Raw genomic sequence first — 21,370 nt, 5'->3', positions numbered from 1 at the left:
TCTAGATAGTAGTGTTCACTGGCTTTTTTTTTATGTTTATTTTTGAGAGAGAGACACACACAGACACAGAGCATGAGTGGGGGAGGGGCAGAGAGAGAGAGGGAGTCAGAGAATCTGCAGCAGGCTCCAGGCTCCAAGCTGGAGTGCAGTGACACGGGGCTCAAATTCATTAACCGTGAGATCATGACCTAAGCTGAAGTCAGATGCTTAGCCGACTGAGCCACCCAGGTGCCCCTCATTGGCTTTTATCATAGTATTAACCAGTTAGAGAATTTGATGAAAGCTCTAAACCTCTCCCCAGGACAGACAGCTGACATTTTGCATTCCGTTTCAGAGACCTCATATTCCCATCCCCAACTTCACCATGAATTCCCTAAGGCAACACTGTCAATAATATGAGCTACATATATAATTTTAAATTTTCTAGAAACCAATCTTAAAAAGTAAATAGAATTAAGGAGAATTAGTTTTCTTATTTTATTTTATTTATCTATTTGAGAGAGAGCGTGTGTGAGTAGGGGAGAGGGGAAGAGAGAGAGAGAGAGAGAGAGAGAGAGAGAGAACCTTAAGTAGTCTACGTGTTCAGCACAGGGCTGAACTCAGGGCTCAACACACAGCCCAGCTCAGGGTCAGTCCAATGACCCTGCGATCATGATCTGAGCCAAAATCAAGAGTTAGATGCTCAATCAACTGAGATACCGAGGCACCCGGAGGAGGATTAAATTTAATAATACATTGTATCTAACCCAATTTATTTAACCTAGCATATCTGAAACATTATCATTTCAACATGTACTCCATATACAAAAATTGGGATTTTTAATATCCTTTTCTTTTTACTTAGTCTTTGAAACCCAGGGTGTGTCTTGGACTCACAGAACATCTCAGTGTGCATTAGCCATACTTCAAGTGCTCAGTGCTACATATCTTTAGTGGCTGCTGTATTGGACAGCATAGCTCTACGGTTATTTCTTAACGTAGGGTGTTCAGACCATGGTCTGGTTAAAAGTACACTCCTGGACCCCACCCCCAGAGTGCTGATTCAGCAAGTTGGGATTGTAACTAGCACCCCTAAGGAGATTTTTATACACACTTAAGTTTGAGAAGAAAATGTAATGTATTATCAAGTGATACAGGTACTTGGAATATTTTTTAAATATAATTTATTGTCAAATTGGTTTCCATACTGTACTTGGAATATTTTAAAATCCACTTATGCTCTGCCATCTTGTGTTAAAGAAGCTAAAGAGACATAGGGGCACCTGGCTGTCTCAGTAAGTAGAGCCTGAGTCTTAATCTCAGGGTCATGAGTTTAAGCCCCACACTGGGCAGGGAGCCTACTTAAAATGTAAAAATATGTATATTAGGAAGTCATAAGAAATAAACCAGTGTTGTGCCTGGAGAGAGAAAAAACAAAAGGAAGGGCAGAAGAAAGAAGAGAAATGGAAGAAACAAAGCAGCCATTACAGGCCAGATAATTAACAAGCAAAACATTCAATTTTGGGGAGTTGGGTATGAATTTCATCCTTAGGCAACAGGCCAAGTTTCCACTTCACAATCCAGTGATCCCAGTTGGAAAAGGTGATGGAAGGTGAGCAGAGAAGGGAAACGCTTCACCCCTGAAGCTGCTCTGGAGAAGAGCTGAGATTTGACTTTGGGGACCAGAGAGAATGAAGAATAGGAGGACATGGGGAAGTCAGGGGAGACAGAAAACGGAGCTGTGGACCATTAGCTGAGTCCGGGCCACAGAGCAGGGCCGCATGGGCCTGGAGTGGAAGGCGGGCTGGCTTGGGGAATTTCCGTGGTCAGAAACCAGGTTTCACTGCACTCACATTCACAGTAGTTGTGGGAACAGGTTTGCTGGGAACCAAACTGGGAGTGAGCTGAATAAGGAAGTAGAAGTGGGCTGGAGCCCTCCAGGGCCAGCACTGGAGAGATTTTGCTCATTTCTTCCCAAACTTTGTGGCTGTTAGTGTCAGGCTAATAGCCTGAAATCAGCAGTGGTGAGAGTATTCAGAGCATGGAGATCAGCAAATACTGAAAATCAGGACTTTTTTTTTTTTTTGAGAGCTATTCAGTTTCTTAGCACACTAGCTGGGGGAGTTCCACCCACCAGGAGAAGAGTTTCCAAAAGATAAGGGACGCAAGCAGATTCAAGCTGCCTGTCCTTTGATCCCATAAGGGAGATGAAATTTTTTTAAAAGGATGTGTTGCTTTCTAAAACATAAAAAAAATAATGATGATATTAAAAATGTAAAAAAGCAGGTAAGTAAGGTGAGGGAGGCCTTGGTCCCTGAGATGAAAGTGAGAAAAAAAATCCAGGGGCGCCTGGGTGGCTCAGTCGGCTAAGCCTCCGACTTCAGCTCAGGTCAGATCTCATGTTCGTGGGTTCGAGCCCCACATCGGGCTCTGTGCTGACAGCTCAGAGCCTGGAGCCTGCTTCTGGTTCTGTCTCCTTCTCTCTCTGACCCTCCCCCTCTCATGCTCTGTCTCTCTCTGTATCAAAAATAAATAAAACATTAAAAAAAATTTTTTTTAAAGAAAAAAAATCCAGAAAAAACAAAAACAATGTGATCTTAAATAGCAGGGCTAGAGGAGACACCCATGATGTGTGTGTGTGTGAGTGAGACAGAGGCAGAGACAGAGAGAGAGGGAGGGAGCATGACTTGCCCAGGGCTACCAGTCAGGTAGCACATTCAGAGACAGTGTCCCTAAAAGTTTACCTGACAAGTATAGTTGGTTTGAATCTCTTCTTCCTCATTCACTTCTACCCTCCAGATTTTCTAGATTGAAAATAGCTCTGTCTGTGTGAGGATGGATTCCGGGAAGGGTATGAATGGAGGGAGAAGCCTGAGTCTCTGAAACAGAAAACCTCCCTCATCATGTCCTCTGTAGCTGTGGAAAGTTACCAGAGCAGTAGGTGAGAAAAATCAGCAAGGGAACCTTTATTTGGGGTTTCACCTGCTGTGTTTCTGAGATTTCATTCAGCTTTGTCCTGAAAGCTGATATTCAGAGAGTAAACCCCACTATTAAAATTCCTATCTCATTTTCCCATGATGAGACTCCAGCTGTGCCTGGGATGGAAACGTATTAAGTATGTAGTTCAGGCTATCTTAGATTAAATAAAAGAAAGATGGCTATCTGAACAGCACAGATCAAATCCCCGTAGGACATAGCTGTTATTCCTAACCATAACAGAAATAAAGTTACCACCAATCTTTTCTATGGCATATACAATTTACAAGTGCTTTACACATATTTCACTAAATAATAACCTGAGGTCAGTATTATGGTCTCTCCTCTGCACAACGGGCACACACTCAGAGAGGTTAAATAATTGGAAGAGCTGACTTTGAACCCAAGGATTTGGATTGTCTGTATCATGATCTCCCAGTGCACACCCTGCCCAGGCCAACTACCCCATGCCCATTCACAGAATGCCTTACCTGTAATTCTCCCCAGCTGCCCATTGTACATCTTTCCAACGAACCCGGATATGTGAGCTCCTAGACTTACTCCAATCATATAAATGTTGTCAAGAGAAGCTCCTTCTACCTGGAATTTCAAGAGGTCCATCATTATAAATTGTGAGGGGCGATGGAGTTGACAACATTTGGAGAAATTTCCTAAACTTGACTTTGAAAACAGTCCTTCAGAGAAACATTTCTAAGCAACTTATATCTATGAGCTCATTTAAATGTCACAACAACAAAGTAAACACTATTCTTTGATTATACAGGTGAGGAAACTGAGGCCCAGAGTCAAAGTAACCTGCCCAGTATCAGGCAATTGGGTGTTCAAACCAGTCTGTTCAACTCCAAGCCTGGGCCTTACCTTTATGCCATGGTGTCTCTATTCATGCTTCTGCTAGAAACCAGAAAGCCCCTAGACAAAATTTCTCTGATATAAGATACTTTTATGTGAATTAGAAAAAGACATCCCTTCCTGAGGAAGGAAAAATATCATAATAAATATACAGATCTGAGATGTGAACAATGACAATGGTGCTCCCATAGGTGCGCAGTGCACAACTTCCTCACCGCATGTATGGGCCTTCCCTCTAGGCATCCCCTCTACATTCCCCGGGGCTTATTCAGGTTTTGAAAATAGTCCCTCTGTTCACTGCAGATATCTCTTGGTTTTAAATCTCCAGATAATGGGCCAGTTTCAATTTGCCCCTGAATCATATAAGAGAATTCTCTCTTACCAACATCTGGTCGATGAAGTTCTTCAAGACAACTGCTACTTTTCTGGTCTTACTAGAGGCGTGGTTGTATATTACAGTTGTAGCTCCTCGATTCCAATCAACAACAATCACGTTCATGTCTTCCACAGAGAGCAGACTCTGTACTAAGTCCTCCATCCAAACTGGAGGGGAGCCTGTAGGTCTGAATCCATGGACAACGAAGGTCGTTTTCTTGGTCACATTCAAGTTCCCAAAAACTGTGGAGTTGATGACTTGTGCACAGGTCAGGTTTTTTCTTGTGTAGAGCATCAACTTCACATTTAGTCCCGTACCAACCACTGCACTGTGAAAGCTCAGTCTGGTGAATGAAGGGCATGTTTCATCTGTGTCTGAAAATAAAAATTATATGGCATCATGACGGTTCTTTCTTTAGTTGGGCATCAAGCAAGAATACTGCCCTACATTCCCTGGAGTTCTTTCTGTGCTTTACAGCACCCAGCAGAAGGCTGGATCGAGTTGATTGAAGTTGCAATGTCATACGTTATTCAGCATACATAAGTAGGGACTTCTTTTTCAGCAGGAAAACCATTTTTCCAAATCTAACTCTCCTTTAAGGTCTAATCTGAAAGTTACCCCGATGAAGCCTACTCCAACTCTCCCATCCCTAATACTGTCTTTCATCCCAGAATGCCCCAAAACCCTGTGTGTGCCTATTTGACAGCAAAATGAAAACACGTTCAGGAGTGTATTATGGGTATTTATATACATGTGTGTCTCTCTTACTGGATCACTTCCTTGGAACGGTATCTTGTAATCTGCATATCCCTCACAGTGCCCGGCACATCGTGAGGCCTTGGTAACTGCATCTGCATGGTCCAAGCACCTCTTTCCTTGTCTAGAGCACCTGCCTGGGACAACAGTTAAAGACGTGATGGACCTTGCTCTGAGCCTTTAAGTAGCATCTGAAACAGTTGAACCATGGTGCCGTCTCGGACCCTATCCTTCTTTATTCCTAAAGCACCATCTTCAAGCATTCATCCTGCTTAGAGTAAGCTTTAAGGATGGTTTTAGGAGAAAGGTTGGAGATGAGGTGGAGAAAAGCAAAAGATGAGGCTGAAGCATCTTGTCATAGCAGAAAGTAAGAAAGTGTTTAAAAACATGTCACAAGGACACAGAAAGCCAGCTTGAAGGGGCCTCCGCTGGCCAGATCTGGGATAATTTGAGCACAAAATAATTAAGGACAGTAACGAACTATGGGCCTTTCAGGAAAACTAGGGATCTACGATTCCATAACAAGCAAAGAAACAAATGGAAGAGATAGGAGGACGCATATGGTATATTGCTGAATGCGAGCTGGCAAATGTGGAGTGAACGCTGGGGTTGAAACTCATCATTTTGCAACCATCATAATAAATTGGTTATGCAAGAATTCAACTGAGGAGGTGGTTATTTTGAGAAGGAGCACATGTGTATTTTCTTAAACTTCCTCCCACTGACTGCTAATTAGTAAGTAGGGGGAAAGCAGTAAGTGTGCAATGGAGAAATGGAACAACATCTTGACTAGGTTATCAAACTGAACATTACCAAGGAGGGATGGACACATGTGCCTCTTGCTGCAGGATTCCTGGGGGGAGTGTATTAACCTGAATCTAACCGAGGAGGAAAACCAGACAAACACAAAATGAGGAATAGTCACTTTTTTTTTTAGAAAAAAGGACCTGGCTGGGTGTGATTTAACTGTGGCCAGGCTGACAGGGAAGGAAACTTATGGCACACGCACAAAAATAGTGAATAAATAATTTAAAAATTAAAAATAAAAAGGACCTGTATTCTTAAAAATGATCAATGTCATAAATGACAAAGGAAGGCTGTGGAAATGCTCTAGATTAAAGGAGATTGAAGAGGTATGACAAATAAATGCAATATCTGGTCTTAGATTGGATCCTGTAATGGAAGCAAAAAACATGCTATGCAAGAAATTATTGGATCAATTGACAAAATTGGGATATGAACACTAAATTAGATAAAATTATGGTATTGGCATTACATTAATTGAGGTTGATAACTATATAGTGGTTTTGTGGGAGAAAGTCTGAATTCTTGGGAAATACAACTAAAGTGTTTATAACTAAATGGACAAATTATTCTCAAGTGGTTCAGAAAAAAAACTAGGCAAAGAGAGAGACAGTAAATGATAATGCATTTGTAGCAAAATCTTAGCAGTAGGTGAGTCCCTGTAAAGGATTACTGGTGTTCTGTGTATTTTTTCTTAAATTCTTGTAGCTTTTCTGTAAGTTTTAAATTATTTCCAAAGAAAAGGCTTAAATAAAAGGAAAAAAAGAAAGCCAAGGGCAGTATCAGTAGCATGTAAAGCAGGAGGGAGGTTGACAGTTCTGATGACAGAAAATGAAAGTAGGTAAGAATGATTAGGTCTTCTGCTTGAAAGGGAACAGGAAGCTGGAAATGAACTAAAGATCAAGATACAGCATGAAAGAGGAGTTAGGAAGGAAGGAGGCCTTGGGGTTCTTGGGTACTGAAATAAAGTGTTACTTTTATAACATTATATAAAGTCTTGATCAAGAATCCCAATCAAATGAAAGCTCAAAGTAAATCTCTGATCAACACTGGCATGCAGACTCAACAATAGGGTGTTTGAGAAAACTGTCGGGTCTTTTAATTACAAAAACTATTTAAAACGGTTAGGACCCACTCTCCTAAGTCCTATTTGGCTGAGAGAGAAGAGCCAAGGAGGAGGTGAAGTGGAGCAACAAACAATCCCTAGGTGCGAGTTGGAGATGGTCCTTTAGCTATTCAGGAGAGGGGGCAAGGTCCTGCGGATGGCTGTTCTTCATGAGAGGGCGCAGAAAAGGACTACTGACTTGCAAGTGGCCAAAGGAGACAAGAGTACCTGGGAAATACCTGCTGTACCTTCCTCCAGTAGAAATTTCAGAACCGTTTGCCCTAGACCCTTATTCTCAGTATATCTATATGTGCACACCCAGGAATTGCAATCCCCTCATTCTGAGCCTCTTTCTTCCTTTCTTTCTTTCTTTCTCTTTCTTCCTTTCTCTTCCTTCCTTTCTCTTTCTTTCTTTCTAATGTTTATTTATTTTTGAGTGAGAAAGAGAAAGAGCATGAATAGGAGAGGGGCAGAGAAAGAGGGAGACACAGAATCTGAAGCAGGCTCCAGGCTCTGAACTGTCAGCACAGAGCCTGATGCGGGGCTCAAATTCACCAACTATGAGATCATGACCTGTGCTGAAGTCAGACAGTTAATGGACTGAGCCACCCAGATACCCCTCTATGCTTTCTCAATAACCTGGGTCCATTCATGTATGCTTTTTTAAAATGTTTATTTTTGAGAAAGACACAGCATGAGCGGGGGAGGGGCAGAGAGGGAGGGAGACACAGAATCTGAAGCAGGCTCCAGGCTCTGAGCTGTCAGCACAGAGCCCAATTCTGGGCTCGAACCTACGAACTGTTAGATCATAACCTAGGCCAAAGTCGGATGCTTAACTGACTAAGCCACCCAGGCACCCCTGTGTATCCTTTTATTTGCAACTTTTTGCAGAGGCTCTGGATACTCAGCAATGAATGGAGTTCCAAAATAGAAGGAGCAGAAAAAGCTCGAACAGAAGGTTAACAATTGAGGCTTTGAAATCCCTCACCCTAGAAAATACTGGTTAAAAACTGAGCCCCAAGCTCACATATTCCTCCTTTTGCTCTACACTGTCAACTAGTATATACAGTGAGGCATGCTTAGATTGTCTGTCCTCCCCTCTCCCACAGCTTTACTGAGATATAATTGACAAGTCCTATTGAGTAAGTATTGTAAAATATGATGATTGCATATATGTGTATACTGTAAAGTGATTTCCACAATAAGGTAATGCACCCACAGAGTTACATATTTTTGTGGATGTGGCAAGAACATTTTAGATCTACTTTCTTAGCAAATTTCAAGTCTGCAGTATGGTATAATTAACGATAGTCACTATGTTGTGCATTAAATGCCAGAACATAATCACTCATCCATGTGAATATTTTCTCCATCTCTTGGCCCCTTTCATTTTTCTCTTCCTGTACATTGCATGCTCTGGGAGAAGGTGGACTGAAACTTGTCTGGGGCTTGTAGAGCAAGATCCAGAGCAAATAATGGACTGTTTAATTAGTCATCTTACTGAGCAGGAGGTGTCCTGAGGTAGGGCCGAACCTCTTGGTCTCAGCCGTCAGGAGAACTGGGCTATGTTCCTCCTAGTGTAACTGACTCACCAGGTGGCCTGGGGAAATCATGCCATCTTTCACTTGGCTCAGAAATGAATGCTTGGAAATTAATTACAAATGAGGTCATACTGGGGAAGGGAGAGATCCCCTTCCAAAGAAGGGGACTTTTTATTTGCTAGGTCTGAGTAATATTAGGCCAATGTGTCAGGAGTCACATATGTGAGTCATTGGAAGGCTCAGATAAGAGTTGTAAAGTTTGGGCCAGAGCTATTTCGCAGCACATCTGCCACACCTTTCATGTCTATGGAATAGTCAGCCAACCTCCTTGATCCACTGAGCCTTTACTAGACCCCTTACAATGCACAGTTACTGAAAGGCAAGAGGGGCAGAACAAGTAGATTTTTTTACAAGATTTTTTTTAGTGTTTATTTTTGAGAGAGAGAGAGAGAGGGAGAGAGAGGCAGAGCGGGGAGGTGAACAGAGGATTCGAAGCAGGCTCTGTGCTGACAGCAGAGAGCCTGATGCGGGGCTTGAACTCATGAACCCTGAGATCAAGACCTGAACCTAATTCAGATGCTTAACCCACTGAGTCACCTAGACACCCCAGAACAAGTAAATGTTTAATTTTCATTTGCTAGAACCACTCTGAATTCGTATATTTTTAAATGTCTTAGTTATTTTTATAATGACACTGGGCTCTGGAAAAGCCCATTGTAAGACTGAGTGAAAAACGGATTTCTTTGTTCTTCTCTCTCAGTACAAGATATTATAACAGCTTTACATGTATTTTCTCTCATCCTCAGAGGAAATGTGCAATTCTTCCAACAAAAGTCTACTTTCTCCTAGGTTCTGCGTCAGATGGGATTTTAGAGGGAGAGCCAGGCATTAATGAAATAAAACACACAAACATATGAAATTGCAGCCTGTGATATGCGCCATGTAAAAGAGATATGGTATAAAATGATAATTAAATGAGGAGTTTCACCTGGTCTGGGAATCGAGAATCTTTTTTTCTTTTACATCATCTTGAAATAATGTATTTAAATGCTAAGAATGGAAGATCCCTTTAGCAAAGTATAACATCATTACACTGAAGGACAAATTCAAGTTCCTAAACTATTAAGTTTTATTTTCAGAGATTTTTACTTTTATTACCTAGACTTAATATTTCAGGTATTATATCCTTCTTCATTTTAATGTGCTTTATTTGCCTTGAACTCCACCAAATAATATTACAAGCTGTAACTAGACCTTCTTTTTGTTAACAGTTGCCTACTGTGTTTATAATCTTTGTAACTCTTGAATCCCTGTGTTTTAAGGGGTCTTTCACATAGCGTCTAGCTGGATTTTATGGCCCAATCTGAGAGCCCTTTCCACAAATAGGTGAGAAGAGCCTGGGTGGCTCAGTCGGTCAAGCATCCGACCTTGGCTCAGGTCATGATCCCACTGCTTGCGAGTTCCAGCCCCACGTCAGATTCTGTGCCAACAGCTCGGAGCCTGGAGCCTGCTTCCCTCTCTCTGCCCCTCCCCTGCTCACACTCTCTCTCTCTCTCTCTCTCAAAAAAAACCCCAAAAAAACAAAAAAAAAACACGTTAAAAATTTAAACAAAATAGGTGAGCTCACGTTTATTGGCATAACAGACATAGTTGGTGTGGAGGCCATAGAAGTGCCTCGCTCAGATCTGCCTTTGTGAGAGCCCTCTGCAGGGAGCACGGCTGAGTCACCAGTGCCTCCTGCCACTCCAGTGTTCACATGAAGCCGTGGCTCCCCCAGGCCGCTCCCAGCCAGGACTGAGTACCCGCAGTGGGCACCAGAGCCAGGCCAGGCGGGCTCCTCCTGCCTCACAGGAGATTCCGATAACTGGCTGGGACACACCCCGTTAGCCCGGCTGATTCTCACAGCTGGGCTGGAGTTCTTCCTGTGCGATCCTTCCTTGCCCCCGCTTTCCTGCACGTCAGATGCATTATGGGGGCAAGGCTCTCTCAGCACATCCTCTGTCCTTCCCACACAGTTCCTCAGGCAGATCGCTCATGTGTCCGACCCCGTGCCGGTGTCTGCTTCTGGGAGGACCCCAGCTGACACACGTGGACTTAATACTGAGTGCTGTATTTTCTAATTTTAGTGCTTTCTTGCTTTACCATCTCTTGCTGTATGGATTGTCCTGTTGTCTCGCTCTGTTCTTCTCACTTATGTACTCTCTGTCGAAGCGGGAAGAGTATAGCCTGGTTTAATTGTTCTGGTGTTTACCTTTGTAACTTGATATGAAATACTCACATCTCTGTTCATGGATGTAAATGTGTGGACTGTAGGCCAGGAACAGACTACATGCAGAGCTGCGCCAGACTCCGGATGTGGGTATATTTATTCAGACTTCCTTACCCACCACTGTGAACCTCTAGCAAGGATTCTTGGGCATCTGGAAGCTGTATTTCAGGTTGTTGGGGAGCATGTTTCTAACTTCTGCCATGTTTCCTGCTGCTGTCCTTTGTCAGAACAGGTGACTTTCCTTACTCTGCTCTAGTCCTTGCATTAGTGACAGACAGTATCTAATGATCCTACTTATAGGTGATGAGGGTATCCAGGGCCCCTGGGCGGCTCAGTCAGTTAGGCACCCGACTTCAGCTCAGGCCATGATCTCACAGTGTGTGGGTTTGAGACCTGTGTCAGGCTCTGGGCTAATAGCCTGCTTCAGATTTTGTGTCTCCATCTCTCTCTGCCCCTCCTTCATGCAGGCTCTGTCTCTCTCTCTCAAAAAATAAAATAAACATTAAAAATAATTTTTTAATAAAAAAATGATGGTATCAGCATACTCAGTACTTCTCCCCACTGATCCAATGTCTACCTTCTGCTTTTCATTAGTTACAAAATTCTTTTAAGTTCATCTAGTGATTCCTTTTTTGGTTTAAAAACAAATATTTAAGGGGCACTTTGTGGCTCAGTCAGTTAAGCGTCCTACTTTTAACTTTGGCCCAGGTCATGATCTCATGGTCTGTGAGATTGAGGCCCATGACAGGCTCTGCACTGACAGTGTGGAATTTGCTTGAGATTCTCTCTCCATCTCTCTGTGCCCCACCACCCCCCTTGCTTCTCTCCCTCCCTCTCTCTCAGAATACATAAACATTTAAAAAGTGTGTATATTCTGAAGGAGGGAACAGGAAGGGTATGAAAGGAAATGTGTGTTAAACTTTCTTGTCTTTCTTGGTAGAAAATGAGGAGACAGAACAGATAATCTGAGTAAATAGAACAGAAATTCTCTGTTTCTGTGGATACGTCAATATGTAGAGTCTTACATACTTATTTTTTTAATATTATTGTCTTTTCAAGAAGGGTTAATGGTTAACATAGCTCCTAAGTTCATTCATATCCATCAATAAATTCCTAGGCCTAAATGATGACCTGGCTTTCAACAATATTCTTTCCCCCAGGTTATTATTATTTCTTCTTGAATTGAATTCCACTCTAAAGAACTTTGTCCCTTATTTGCCACTTGCTTTTTTTCCTACCACACACCTAAATCATTCTTTTCTTGTTCTGAAATAACTTCCCCTGCTCGTGCAGATGCTTCCAGAAAACTGATCTGTTTATCCATTGTTGTACACCCAGTGCCAACAACAGTCTGGCTTAGAGTTGGCATCAATAAACATTTTGTGAACAAGTGAATATCAACCTGTTAACACATTATTCAGCCACTCAGAATGATCCATCTGAATACTACAAATAGTGTTTGATGTAATGTTTGTGACAAACGGAGTACGCAATGACACATGCATTATGACTGAAACTATGTAAAACTATGTCTGCAGGTGATAGGTGGCAAAATTATATGCAAACAAAAATGAGTTATGCATTCCGTTTCCGGTGTTCTCTGCTTAAAACTACCTAAGGTTACTCATTCTTTTCCCTTCAGGAACTAATAATATTTTACAGGAAAATATTAAATTTATCTTGTTTTGGACATGTTACAAGTTAGTTTTAGGCCCTAGAAGGTAAGCACTGTGTTGTTTTTTGTGTATGACTGTACCCCAGCACCTAGAGCAGGAACTTGTCTTGTTGGGGCCCAAATTCTCAATTTGGAGGGCATGCAAGGACTAGATATTTATGAATAGCAATTTGTTAAACTGCTTCACCCTCATATAGTTCTTTTATTTATATTTAATTTCTAGTTTATATTCCTAAAATAATTCAGAAAGCAAACCTCTTTTTGGTTATTGTGTTGTTTTGTTACAAAGTCAAGTTTACTCAGAAGTAGTATTAACAGAGCCTTTGACCAAGTAACCACAGAACATGTTAAACTGGTTTCTAAAGCTTAACCTCTTCTATTAGAGTTTATTGGAAGCCAGGAAAACATGCCCTTTCCTCTTCAGCCTATTTTGAAATTCAATTACTCCGAAGTGCCGAAGTGCCGGTTCCTGTTAACAACTGAAAAGAAACACTGTGATGGGTGATGTCTCCCATCCACTGAGGAATTCAGACTCCTGGGGAGAGCAGCCAGAGATGAGAGCAGAGTAGGATAGGATGTCCAAGAAATCTGGATAGAACATCTTCAGAAATAACATATTTGTGCTGAGGTATTTTGTTATGATCTAATGCAGGTTCGCCCACAGGCTAAGTTGGCCATGACCATTTATGTATTGTCTATGACTGCGTTCCTGTTATAAGGCAAAGTTGAGTGATTATAAAAGTGACCAATGACCCACAAAGCTGAAAATATTTACTATCTGGCTCTTTATAGAAAAGTTTGCCAACCTGGTCTAATGTCATAAACAAAATACCCAAATCCGATTTGGGAGCACAGATTTTAGAGTCATATCTAGATTTGAAGTCAACTCCATTGCCTCCTAGCTCTGTGACCGCTGGTAATTAATTATCTAGCCTCTCGGAGCCTCAGTTTCACATGTGTAAAATCATCATAGTAATGCCAGACTACCAGGCAGTGCTCTGCAGAGCCCTAGTATTGAGCCTGAGGCAAAAGAGAAAAATCTACACATATGCTTATGAAAATATTCTCCCAGATTTTGAACCAAGTGGGAAAAGTTTGTAAAAGCTCTACAGTCAATCAAAAAACAGGCCCATAGGGGCGCCTGAGTGGTTCAGTTGGTTAAGCGTCTAAGGTTGGCTCAGGTCATGATCTCAACATTCCTGAGTTTGAGCCCTGCTTAGGCTCTCTGGAGAGCCCACTGTGGATCCTGTCCTCCTCTCTCTCTGCCCCTCCCCAGTACATTCTTTCTCTCTGTCTCTCTCAAAATAAATAAATTTGAAACCTGATCATAGATATAGCCCTTTGTTATACAGTCTGTTTATATACCATTGTCAACTCTCATAAACCAAAGAAAGGAACATGGCATGGACCCAGGAATGGCTGACTGATTGGAAATGACCTTTCCTATTATACAATAACACAGAGTTGTAAAACAATCTATCTTTATTTAAAATTTTGATTTTTTTGTCATTGACTTATTTACATAGATTTCATCTTTCAAAGACATTACATTAAAATATCACTTACACCAAAAAAATCACTTATGCATATCATTTGTTATGCACTGTGATATTCATATTATTATTGCAGTGAAATATCACCTAAATATTAAAATAGCATTTCATAATATTAAAATATTATGAAAGATAAAAATTTATATTGCTTTAAAATCATAAATATAATTTATCTTGATTTTTGAGGTTGGGTGTCCCTTATCCCCTTAAATTTTGCACCTGGTGAGTACCTCATTTAATTCACCCTAATCCCAGTCCTGTGGTCAGTATTGTTGTGAGAAATAGACATAATGTGTATGAAGTATCTAAAGCACTAACTGCAGGGTGCCTGGGTGGGTCAGTAAGTTAAGTGTCCAACTCTTGATTTCTGTCAGGTCATGACCTCAGGGTCAGTTGTGAGATGAAGCCCTGGGTCAGGGAGCCTGCTTGGGATTCTCTCTCTCTCTCTCTCTCTCTCTCTCTCTCAAAAAAAAATTAAAGAAAAGAAGAATTAAATAAAGCAATCATTCAGTGGTGCACAGTAGATGCTTAAAAATTAATGGTTGTTGACGATGTGGAGGATGAGTTGGGTTAATAGTAGCAGGGGCCAAGGGCAGTCCACTCCAACATGGGCTACTTGCATGAAGATTATTTTGAGTTAAAAAGCAATCAAAATGCAGCAGATTCAGGAAAAGCTCTTTACCTCCCTCTCAACTGCCCAAGAAGAATTTCGATAACCTGTAGCCGGAAGAGAGCTATAACCATAGATGACTGCCTTATGTTATAAAGTAGGTGCCCTCCACAGGGAGGAACCTAGAAAGGCCTCTTTGAGCAAAGTCCTTTCTGTCCCATTGTTTCTGAGTGGCCCAGCAAACACGATTACCAAACATTTACTTTTTCATTTTCCTGTGAATTCATTTCTTTCCTTTGGAGTCCCAGAACCATACCTGCTTCTCCTCTGTTCAGAATGACATATACATCTCATTTTACCCGACTGTCCTTTGGAATTTCCATGTCTGTGAGGATTTCCCGTAGGTACTAAATTAAATTTGATTTTCTTTCTTTTTCTTTTAAGTCTATTTACTTATTTTGAGAGAGACAGAGAGAATGTGAGTGGGGGAGAGGCAGAGAGAAAGGGAGAGAAGGAGAATCCCAAGCAGGTTCCCTGAGGCCAGTGCACAGAGCCTTACTTGGGCTCCAACCCATGAAACCATGAGATCATGACCTGAGCCAAAATCAAGAGTCAGACGCTTAACTGACTGAGCCACCCAGGCACCACTAAATTTGATTTTCTTCTGTTAATGTCTCATGTCAATTTGATTCTTGGTCTGGCTAGAAGCACCTTAAAGGGAACAGGAAATTCTTGCTCCCCAAGATAGTACTGATCTTAAAGGGTTGTTGTGAAGGTTAAATAAAATAATATAAGTAAATTGCTTAGTATGGTATTTGATATAAAAGCCAGTACTCAGTAAGTACTAATTACTTTCCTTGCATCATTTTGGAAGGATTTTGGAAAAGGGAAGCATAGTAGCCCTTACACAGGTGCCAGTGCTCTACCTGACCAGAGAACTGGGTTTGGTCCGGGCTCTTTCATTAACAAGACAAAACAAACTATTTAGGCCATCCTTTTTCTCACACTGAGAGATTGGTTCCACATTCCTTAGAGATTCAGCTAATCTCTTGCATTCCTTTTGGACACAAAATTCTAAGATCTTCAAGATCTTCAATTCTAGCTGGTTTGAAAGGACATGAGGCATTTATTCAGGAAAACAAATTTCCAGGGCAATCTTACTGACCAAAGACAACCCAAGCCTAAAAAAATTAATATAGCAAGAGATTTAATTAAAATTAAAAGATCTGAAAATAGTCATACTGTACTCTTGAAATTAAAATGTTGACCAAATAGATGTTTTGTTACCTTTACGTTAAGCAGGCTTTTTTTGCTTATTAAATATCCTTTAGTTAACATTTGAGGTTCCGTATTGTGATAAGAAAAGGTAGGTAGGATTCAGTAAGCAGAGGGGTAAAGATTAGAACCTGAGGTCCCTGGGTGGGGAAAAACACACATTTTGGAACAATGCTGGAAGTATCTGACCATAACAAACCCCCTCAGGCGTAAGGTTCCTCTTAAGAATGTAACAAACACCACCTACTCCCCCTCAGGCTCCCCTCAGGAATTTGACTAAAGACCTAACTAAAAATAAGTAGTGGACCACAAAACTTAGGACCCACAAGTAATGATAAGGCCATAGACAACTCTTCATACAATGGAAACGGGCCAATCAAGAAGGGACAACCCAGCACCTAGAGCTATCAAGCCAATAAGGGTAGGACCTGAGAAGGAACAAGGGGGAAGGGATGGAGGGCTGATCAGAACCTCATAAAACAAGGACCCTTGCCTATAGTCGTGGACATTTCAAATGCACCCTCTCTGTAAAGAGAACTTTCACACTATTCTTCCTTTCTGATAATATATTCTAATAAATGTTTGGCTGCTGCTCATTTTGTGTCCATCTTGTCCTTTTTCAAAACAGCCATTCAAGGAAATCTGGGTATTGAGTTAAAGAAATTCTGCAATAATTAAGCTACAATAAGGATGAATCTTGAAAACATCACAAGTGAAAGAAACTAGTCACAAAAGACCATTCACATGAAATGTCCAGAATAGGGAAATTTATGGAGACAGGAAGTAGATCAATGGTGGCTAGGGCTGGGGAATGAGGGGAGATGGGGACATAGAGGTGAAATAACTAAGGGTACCAGCTTCCTTTTGGAGGTCATGAAAATGTTCTAAAATTGGTGGTAGTTGCACATCTGTGGATACAGTAAAAACCATTGACTTGTACACTTTAAATGGGTGAATTACATGTATGTGAATTATATCTCAATATAACTATTTTAAGAAATGGGTCCTATAATTTCCAACTTTTCAGAGTGAAAAGATGAAAAGTCTTTTGGAGGTAACTGGGCAGTACTTTCACTTTTTCTGTCAACATCAAAATAAGCTCCATTTCCTTTCCCCCTGGAGACCGAGTGATGGACCTTCATTTCATACCACTGAAGGTTAAATCAAGCCCCCACTTCTCTCAGCCTTTATGAGGAGGGTTTGTAGCTGTGCAAAATAAACTACTCTTCTTCTCAGGCTTAGGAACTACTTATAGCTGTTACCTTGTTTTATCTTTGCCAGAAAAAACTGTGTTGGATAGACAACATGACCTCTTGATTGGAAGGACATCTCCAACCTTTTAACCACTGGTTATGTTTATTTAGGGTACAAGAGAGTAAAACAGACAACCGTTTCCGTGGGTTGACCTATTGCATCTGAGTCCCCAGGTGGAGACAAAAGTGTGGTTCCTTCAGACTGATCACCCACAGCCCCACTCCCTTTTGGATGAAGCTTCCAAGGGGTACTTTTGCTTTATCTGCAGGAGACCTACTGCCCTGAAGCAAAATGAAGCTACCAACGATGTCCTGGTATCACACACAGTTCTAGCTTTTTAGTTTCTCTCTGCATTTGGAATGTATTTCATTTTCCCCCTTTCTGAGGAAAAACTTCTACAAAAAGCAGAGGCTAAAAAAAAAAGAAAAGGAAAAAAAGAAAGAAAAAGAAAAGCAGAGGCTCCTGATAACTATCCAAAGAGTTGTCAGTGAAAAGAGAAGATGGAATTGTAGACAGAAATAACCCACTGATGAAGCAATTGTGAGTGTGGGCAAGGGGAGAGAAAGTTCTCAGATTCTGTGAGAATCAATACGCACGTAGGCTCATACTAAGCCTCTCAATGTCGCTGGGTCAACGGATTAAAAAGCAAAGTATTAGTTTCTCTTAAACTTGTGGTTGGGGAATTGTAGTCCACTGACCAAACCCAAGCAATGGGTGTGACATTCCACCTAATTTAATCTTGATGCATGGTATGTAGCCAGAAGTGAAACAAGTGTGGCCCTGATCACGCTTCTTTTATTTCAAGTTTTGGGTTCCAGGGCTTGCTCACATGATCATTTCTCTTACCCCCAAACATGACACAGATGTGCTAGTAACTTCTTTAGAACAGAGGTCCGCAGTCAGATATACTGACTTGATACTTCCTGAAAATATTTACTGAGAACAAGATTAAGGGCTACACCGTCAAAGATTCTGCATCCTGGGCAACGGATACTAGTCAGTGTGTGGGACACGACTCACCACATGTTAACTGACGAAGCCAGCAGGTTTCCAGCAACCACACTGCAGCACATTTTGATGCTTGCCTGAAAACACTGTTCTGAAGTAATTTCCAAAAGTCCCAGAAATAAAAACCCCCTTAGGCCAGAAACTGCCTTGGAGAGATCAGAATATGAGTTGGACTCCTATTTTTAAAAGTAGAAATGGGGAAGGGGAGCACTACCTGCCTACTATGAAGTTCTATTTAATTTTTTAAACCTGGAAAGTAACTCAGTTATACACACACACACACACACACACACACACACACACACACACACACACAAAGGACCACACTTAATTTGGCATTAAAAACTTGTTCTGGGGCACCTGGGTGGCTCAGTTTGTTAAGCACCTGAGTCTTGGTTTCAGCTCAGGTCATGATCTCATGGTTTGTGAGTTTGAGTCTTGTATCAGGCTCCACACTAACAGTGTGGAGACTGCTTGTGATTCTCTCTCTCTCTCTCTCTCTCTCTCTCTCTCTCTCTCTGCATCCTTTAAAGAAAAAAAACCTGTTCTGAGCCAGATGGTGAAGTAGGGGCCAAGAGCAGGCTGCCCCCAAATAGGCCTCTTTGACATGAAGATTGTCTTGAGGTACAAAACAATCAAAACCCAGCGGATTTGAGGAAAAGCTCTTTGTCTCCCTCTCAACTGCCTATAAAGGATTTACACAGAAGAACTACTCCAGGAAGAGAACTATCACTATAGATAACTACCTTAGGTTATGAACTAGGTGTGGCAGATGGGGAGAAACCTAGCAAGGCCTTGATCAAAGTTCTCTATGTCCTAGGTGCCTGGGTGGCTCAGCTGGTTAAGTGTGAAATTCTTGATTTTGGTGGGTCAGGATCTCACAATGTCGTGGTCTATCCGTCATGAGATGGAACTCTGCATTTGGCTTCACACTGGGTATGAAGCCTGCTAAAGATTCTCTTTCCCTCTCCCTCGCACTCCCTCTCTCAAAATAAAATAAAATAAAATAGTAAAATAAAAAATAAAATAAAATTCTCTATGTCCAATTGTTTCTGAGTTGTCCAGCACATATGGTTACTAAACACTTACTCTCTTTCATTTTCCTGTGAATTCATTTCCTGTGAATTCATTCCTAGACCCCTACCTTCCCCTCAGCTGAGAATGACAGATACACTTCATTTTGCTTGCCTGTCTTTGGAATGTCTGTGTGGATTCCCTATAGTTACTAAATGGAACTTGATTTTTCTCCTATTAATCTGTCTCACGTCAATTTGCTTCTTAGACCAGCTAGAAGCACCTTGACGGGGACAGGAAATTCTCGCTCCTCGACAGAAACATTCATAGCTGGCTAGGTCCAAACCTGGTGGAGTGTCTCTTGTTTATTTTTATATGGGCAAAATGCCCTCTTGGCTGGACATTTCTGCTTTTAACCACCAGCATAACCAGTGAAACAAATGAGAAAACAAGTGAGATACTAGATTTCCTCACTCTCTTCTTTTAATCATGTGCATCAATATGCACATTCACATTCCACCACCTCACTCACCTTTGTCTCCCAGTCAGAGAAGGAGGAGTCTCTGTCTCTGCCACTTTTTTCCCTGTCTCTCTGTCTCTGTCTCTCTACCTCTCTCTCTCTCTCTCTCTCACTCCCTCTCTCTCTCTCTCTCTCTCCCTCTCTCTCTCTCTCTCTCTCTCCCTCTCTCTCTCTCTCTCTCTCTCACACACACACCCCCCCCAAAAACGGAGTTATAAATTCTCTGTTTTTGGTACTAAGCTATTTCCTCTAGGTAAATATCTACGTAGTTTTATACAAATTGCCATATGCCAAAATATTGATAGGAGAATAACTTTAAAGTATATTTATGACAACAGCCTTAATGTAGAAAAATAGTTATCAACTTTGTTCCTTGGACCACTTGCAGCTAAAAAACCAGAGGGTTTGTTAGAAGAAATGCAGATTTTAAGATCTCACCCCAGACCCACTGAGTCTTCCCAGGTGATTCTGGTGCACACATCACTTTATTCACTGGTAAAATTACAGCAAATATTCCCACCATGATATCACAAAGGTTAGAGCAAAACAAAGGTTTCCAAAAGTGAATGACCTGTATTCTCTGCATTTCAGAATCACATCTTAATACTTGCTGATTTTTGGATGGCAAGCAAAGGAAGGAAAAACAAAAAGTCGATGTATTTGTGATTAATTTCTGCTATCAGGTGCCTATTATTCAAACCCTCTTTCCTGGAAGTTGCAAGTTCATGGTTTTGGAGATACTGAGAAGTCTATATTTAGTTCACAGCTATAATTATGTTTTTTTCCTTCTAGCTACAGAAGTTTATTGTGGTGTGTCTCCCCTTAGACTCTGTCATTTAACAGTAAGTCTTCTAGAATCATTTAAAACAAGACTTTTCTGAGGAACTAATGTTAAGCTAAAAAACAGGTCACAAAAATATTAAGTTCCCACTTTACATATAGAGACACATAATGCGAGACTCAAAGAAAGTACCCCCAAGTCAGCATCAGGCTTTTGTATCAGGGTTAGCTCCACTCTCTTGAAACTATCTGTCAATTTATGTTCATTTTTTAAATTTAAAAATTACTATAAACACACGCTTTAAAATGTTGATTTCTCAGTAAAAAAAAAATATCATTAGCATAATTTTAGCTTAGTATTGAATCAGCTTCAAAAGCACAAATGAGAAAATTTTGTTTATAAGCCTGCAATCCTAATACAGCTATTTTATTTATTTTTTTTTTACGTTTATTTATTTTTGAGAGACAGAGAGAGACACAGTGTGAAGAGGGGAGAGACAGAGAGAGAGGGAGACACAGAGCCGAAGCAGGCTCCAGGCTCTGAGTTAGCTGTCAGCACAGACGCGGGGCTCGAACCCAGGACCGTGAGATCATGACCTGAGCCGAAGCCAGAGCCTAACCGACTGGGCTACCCAGGCGCTCCTAATACAGCTATTATAATTTTTCCATTTCCCTCCTCAACTTTATTTACAGGCATACATAGATGATTTTAACATAGCTGTTATCTTAGTTGACTTACAAATTTGAATTCTGTTTTGTCTACTTGGCATTATTTTATAAACATGTTTGCACATTTCTGCATAGCTTCAGAATTATTTTAAAGGCTACATTTTTTTAAAAAGTTGATACTTTATCAGTATATAGAAACATTTCTGCTGTATCTAGTTTCAAGCTATTATAAATAACATAGAATCATCTTCCTAGATGAAATTTTTTCCTTTTATTTTCTTATTTTTTAAAGCTTGATTTATTTAAGCCACCTCTACATTCAATATAGGGCTTGAA

At 41.0% G+C, this 21,370-nt stretch overlaps 1 protein-coding gene across 3 annotated transcripts in view; it reads right to left on the bottom strand.

Annotated features, from left to right (window-relative positions):
- Positions 1–21,370, bottom strand: part of LIPH (lipase H) — a 49,465-nt gene that overhangs the window by 26,889 nt on the left and 1,206 nt on the right. For all 3 annotated transcript variants that reach the window (XM_029939710.1, XM_029939711.1, XM_029939712.1), the window contains exons 2-3: positions 4,208–4,575; positions 3,447–3,555 (exon numbers count right to left, since the gene is read on the bottom strand). In XM_029939710.1, the coding sequence (XP_029795570.1) occupies positions 3,447–3,555; positions 4,208–4,575 (477 nt within the window). The remainder of the gene's footprint in view (positions 1–3,446; positions 3,556–4,207; positions 4,576–21,370) is intronic.

Source organism: Suricata suricatta, chromosome 5 (assembly GCF_006229205.1).
Source record: "Suricata suricatta isolate VVHF042 chromosome 5, meerkat_22Aug2017_6uvM2_HiC, whole genome shotgun sequence".
Lineage (NCBI taxonomy): Eukaryota > Metazoa > Chordata > Mammalia > Carnivora > Herpestidae > Suricata > Suricata suricatta.
Note: the sequence above shows the minus strand (reverse complement) of the source record. Positions and strands in the feature narration are given on the sequence as shown.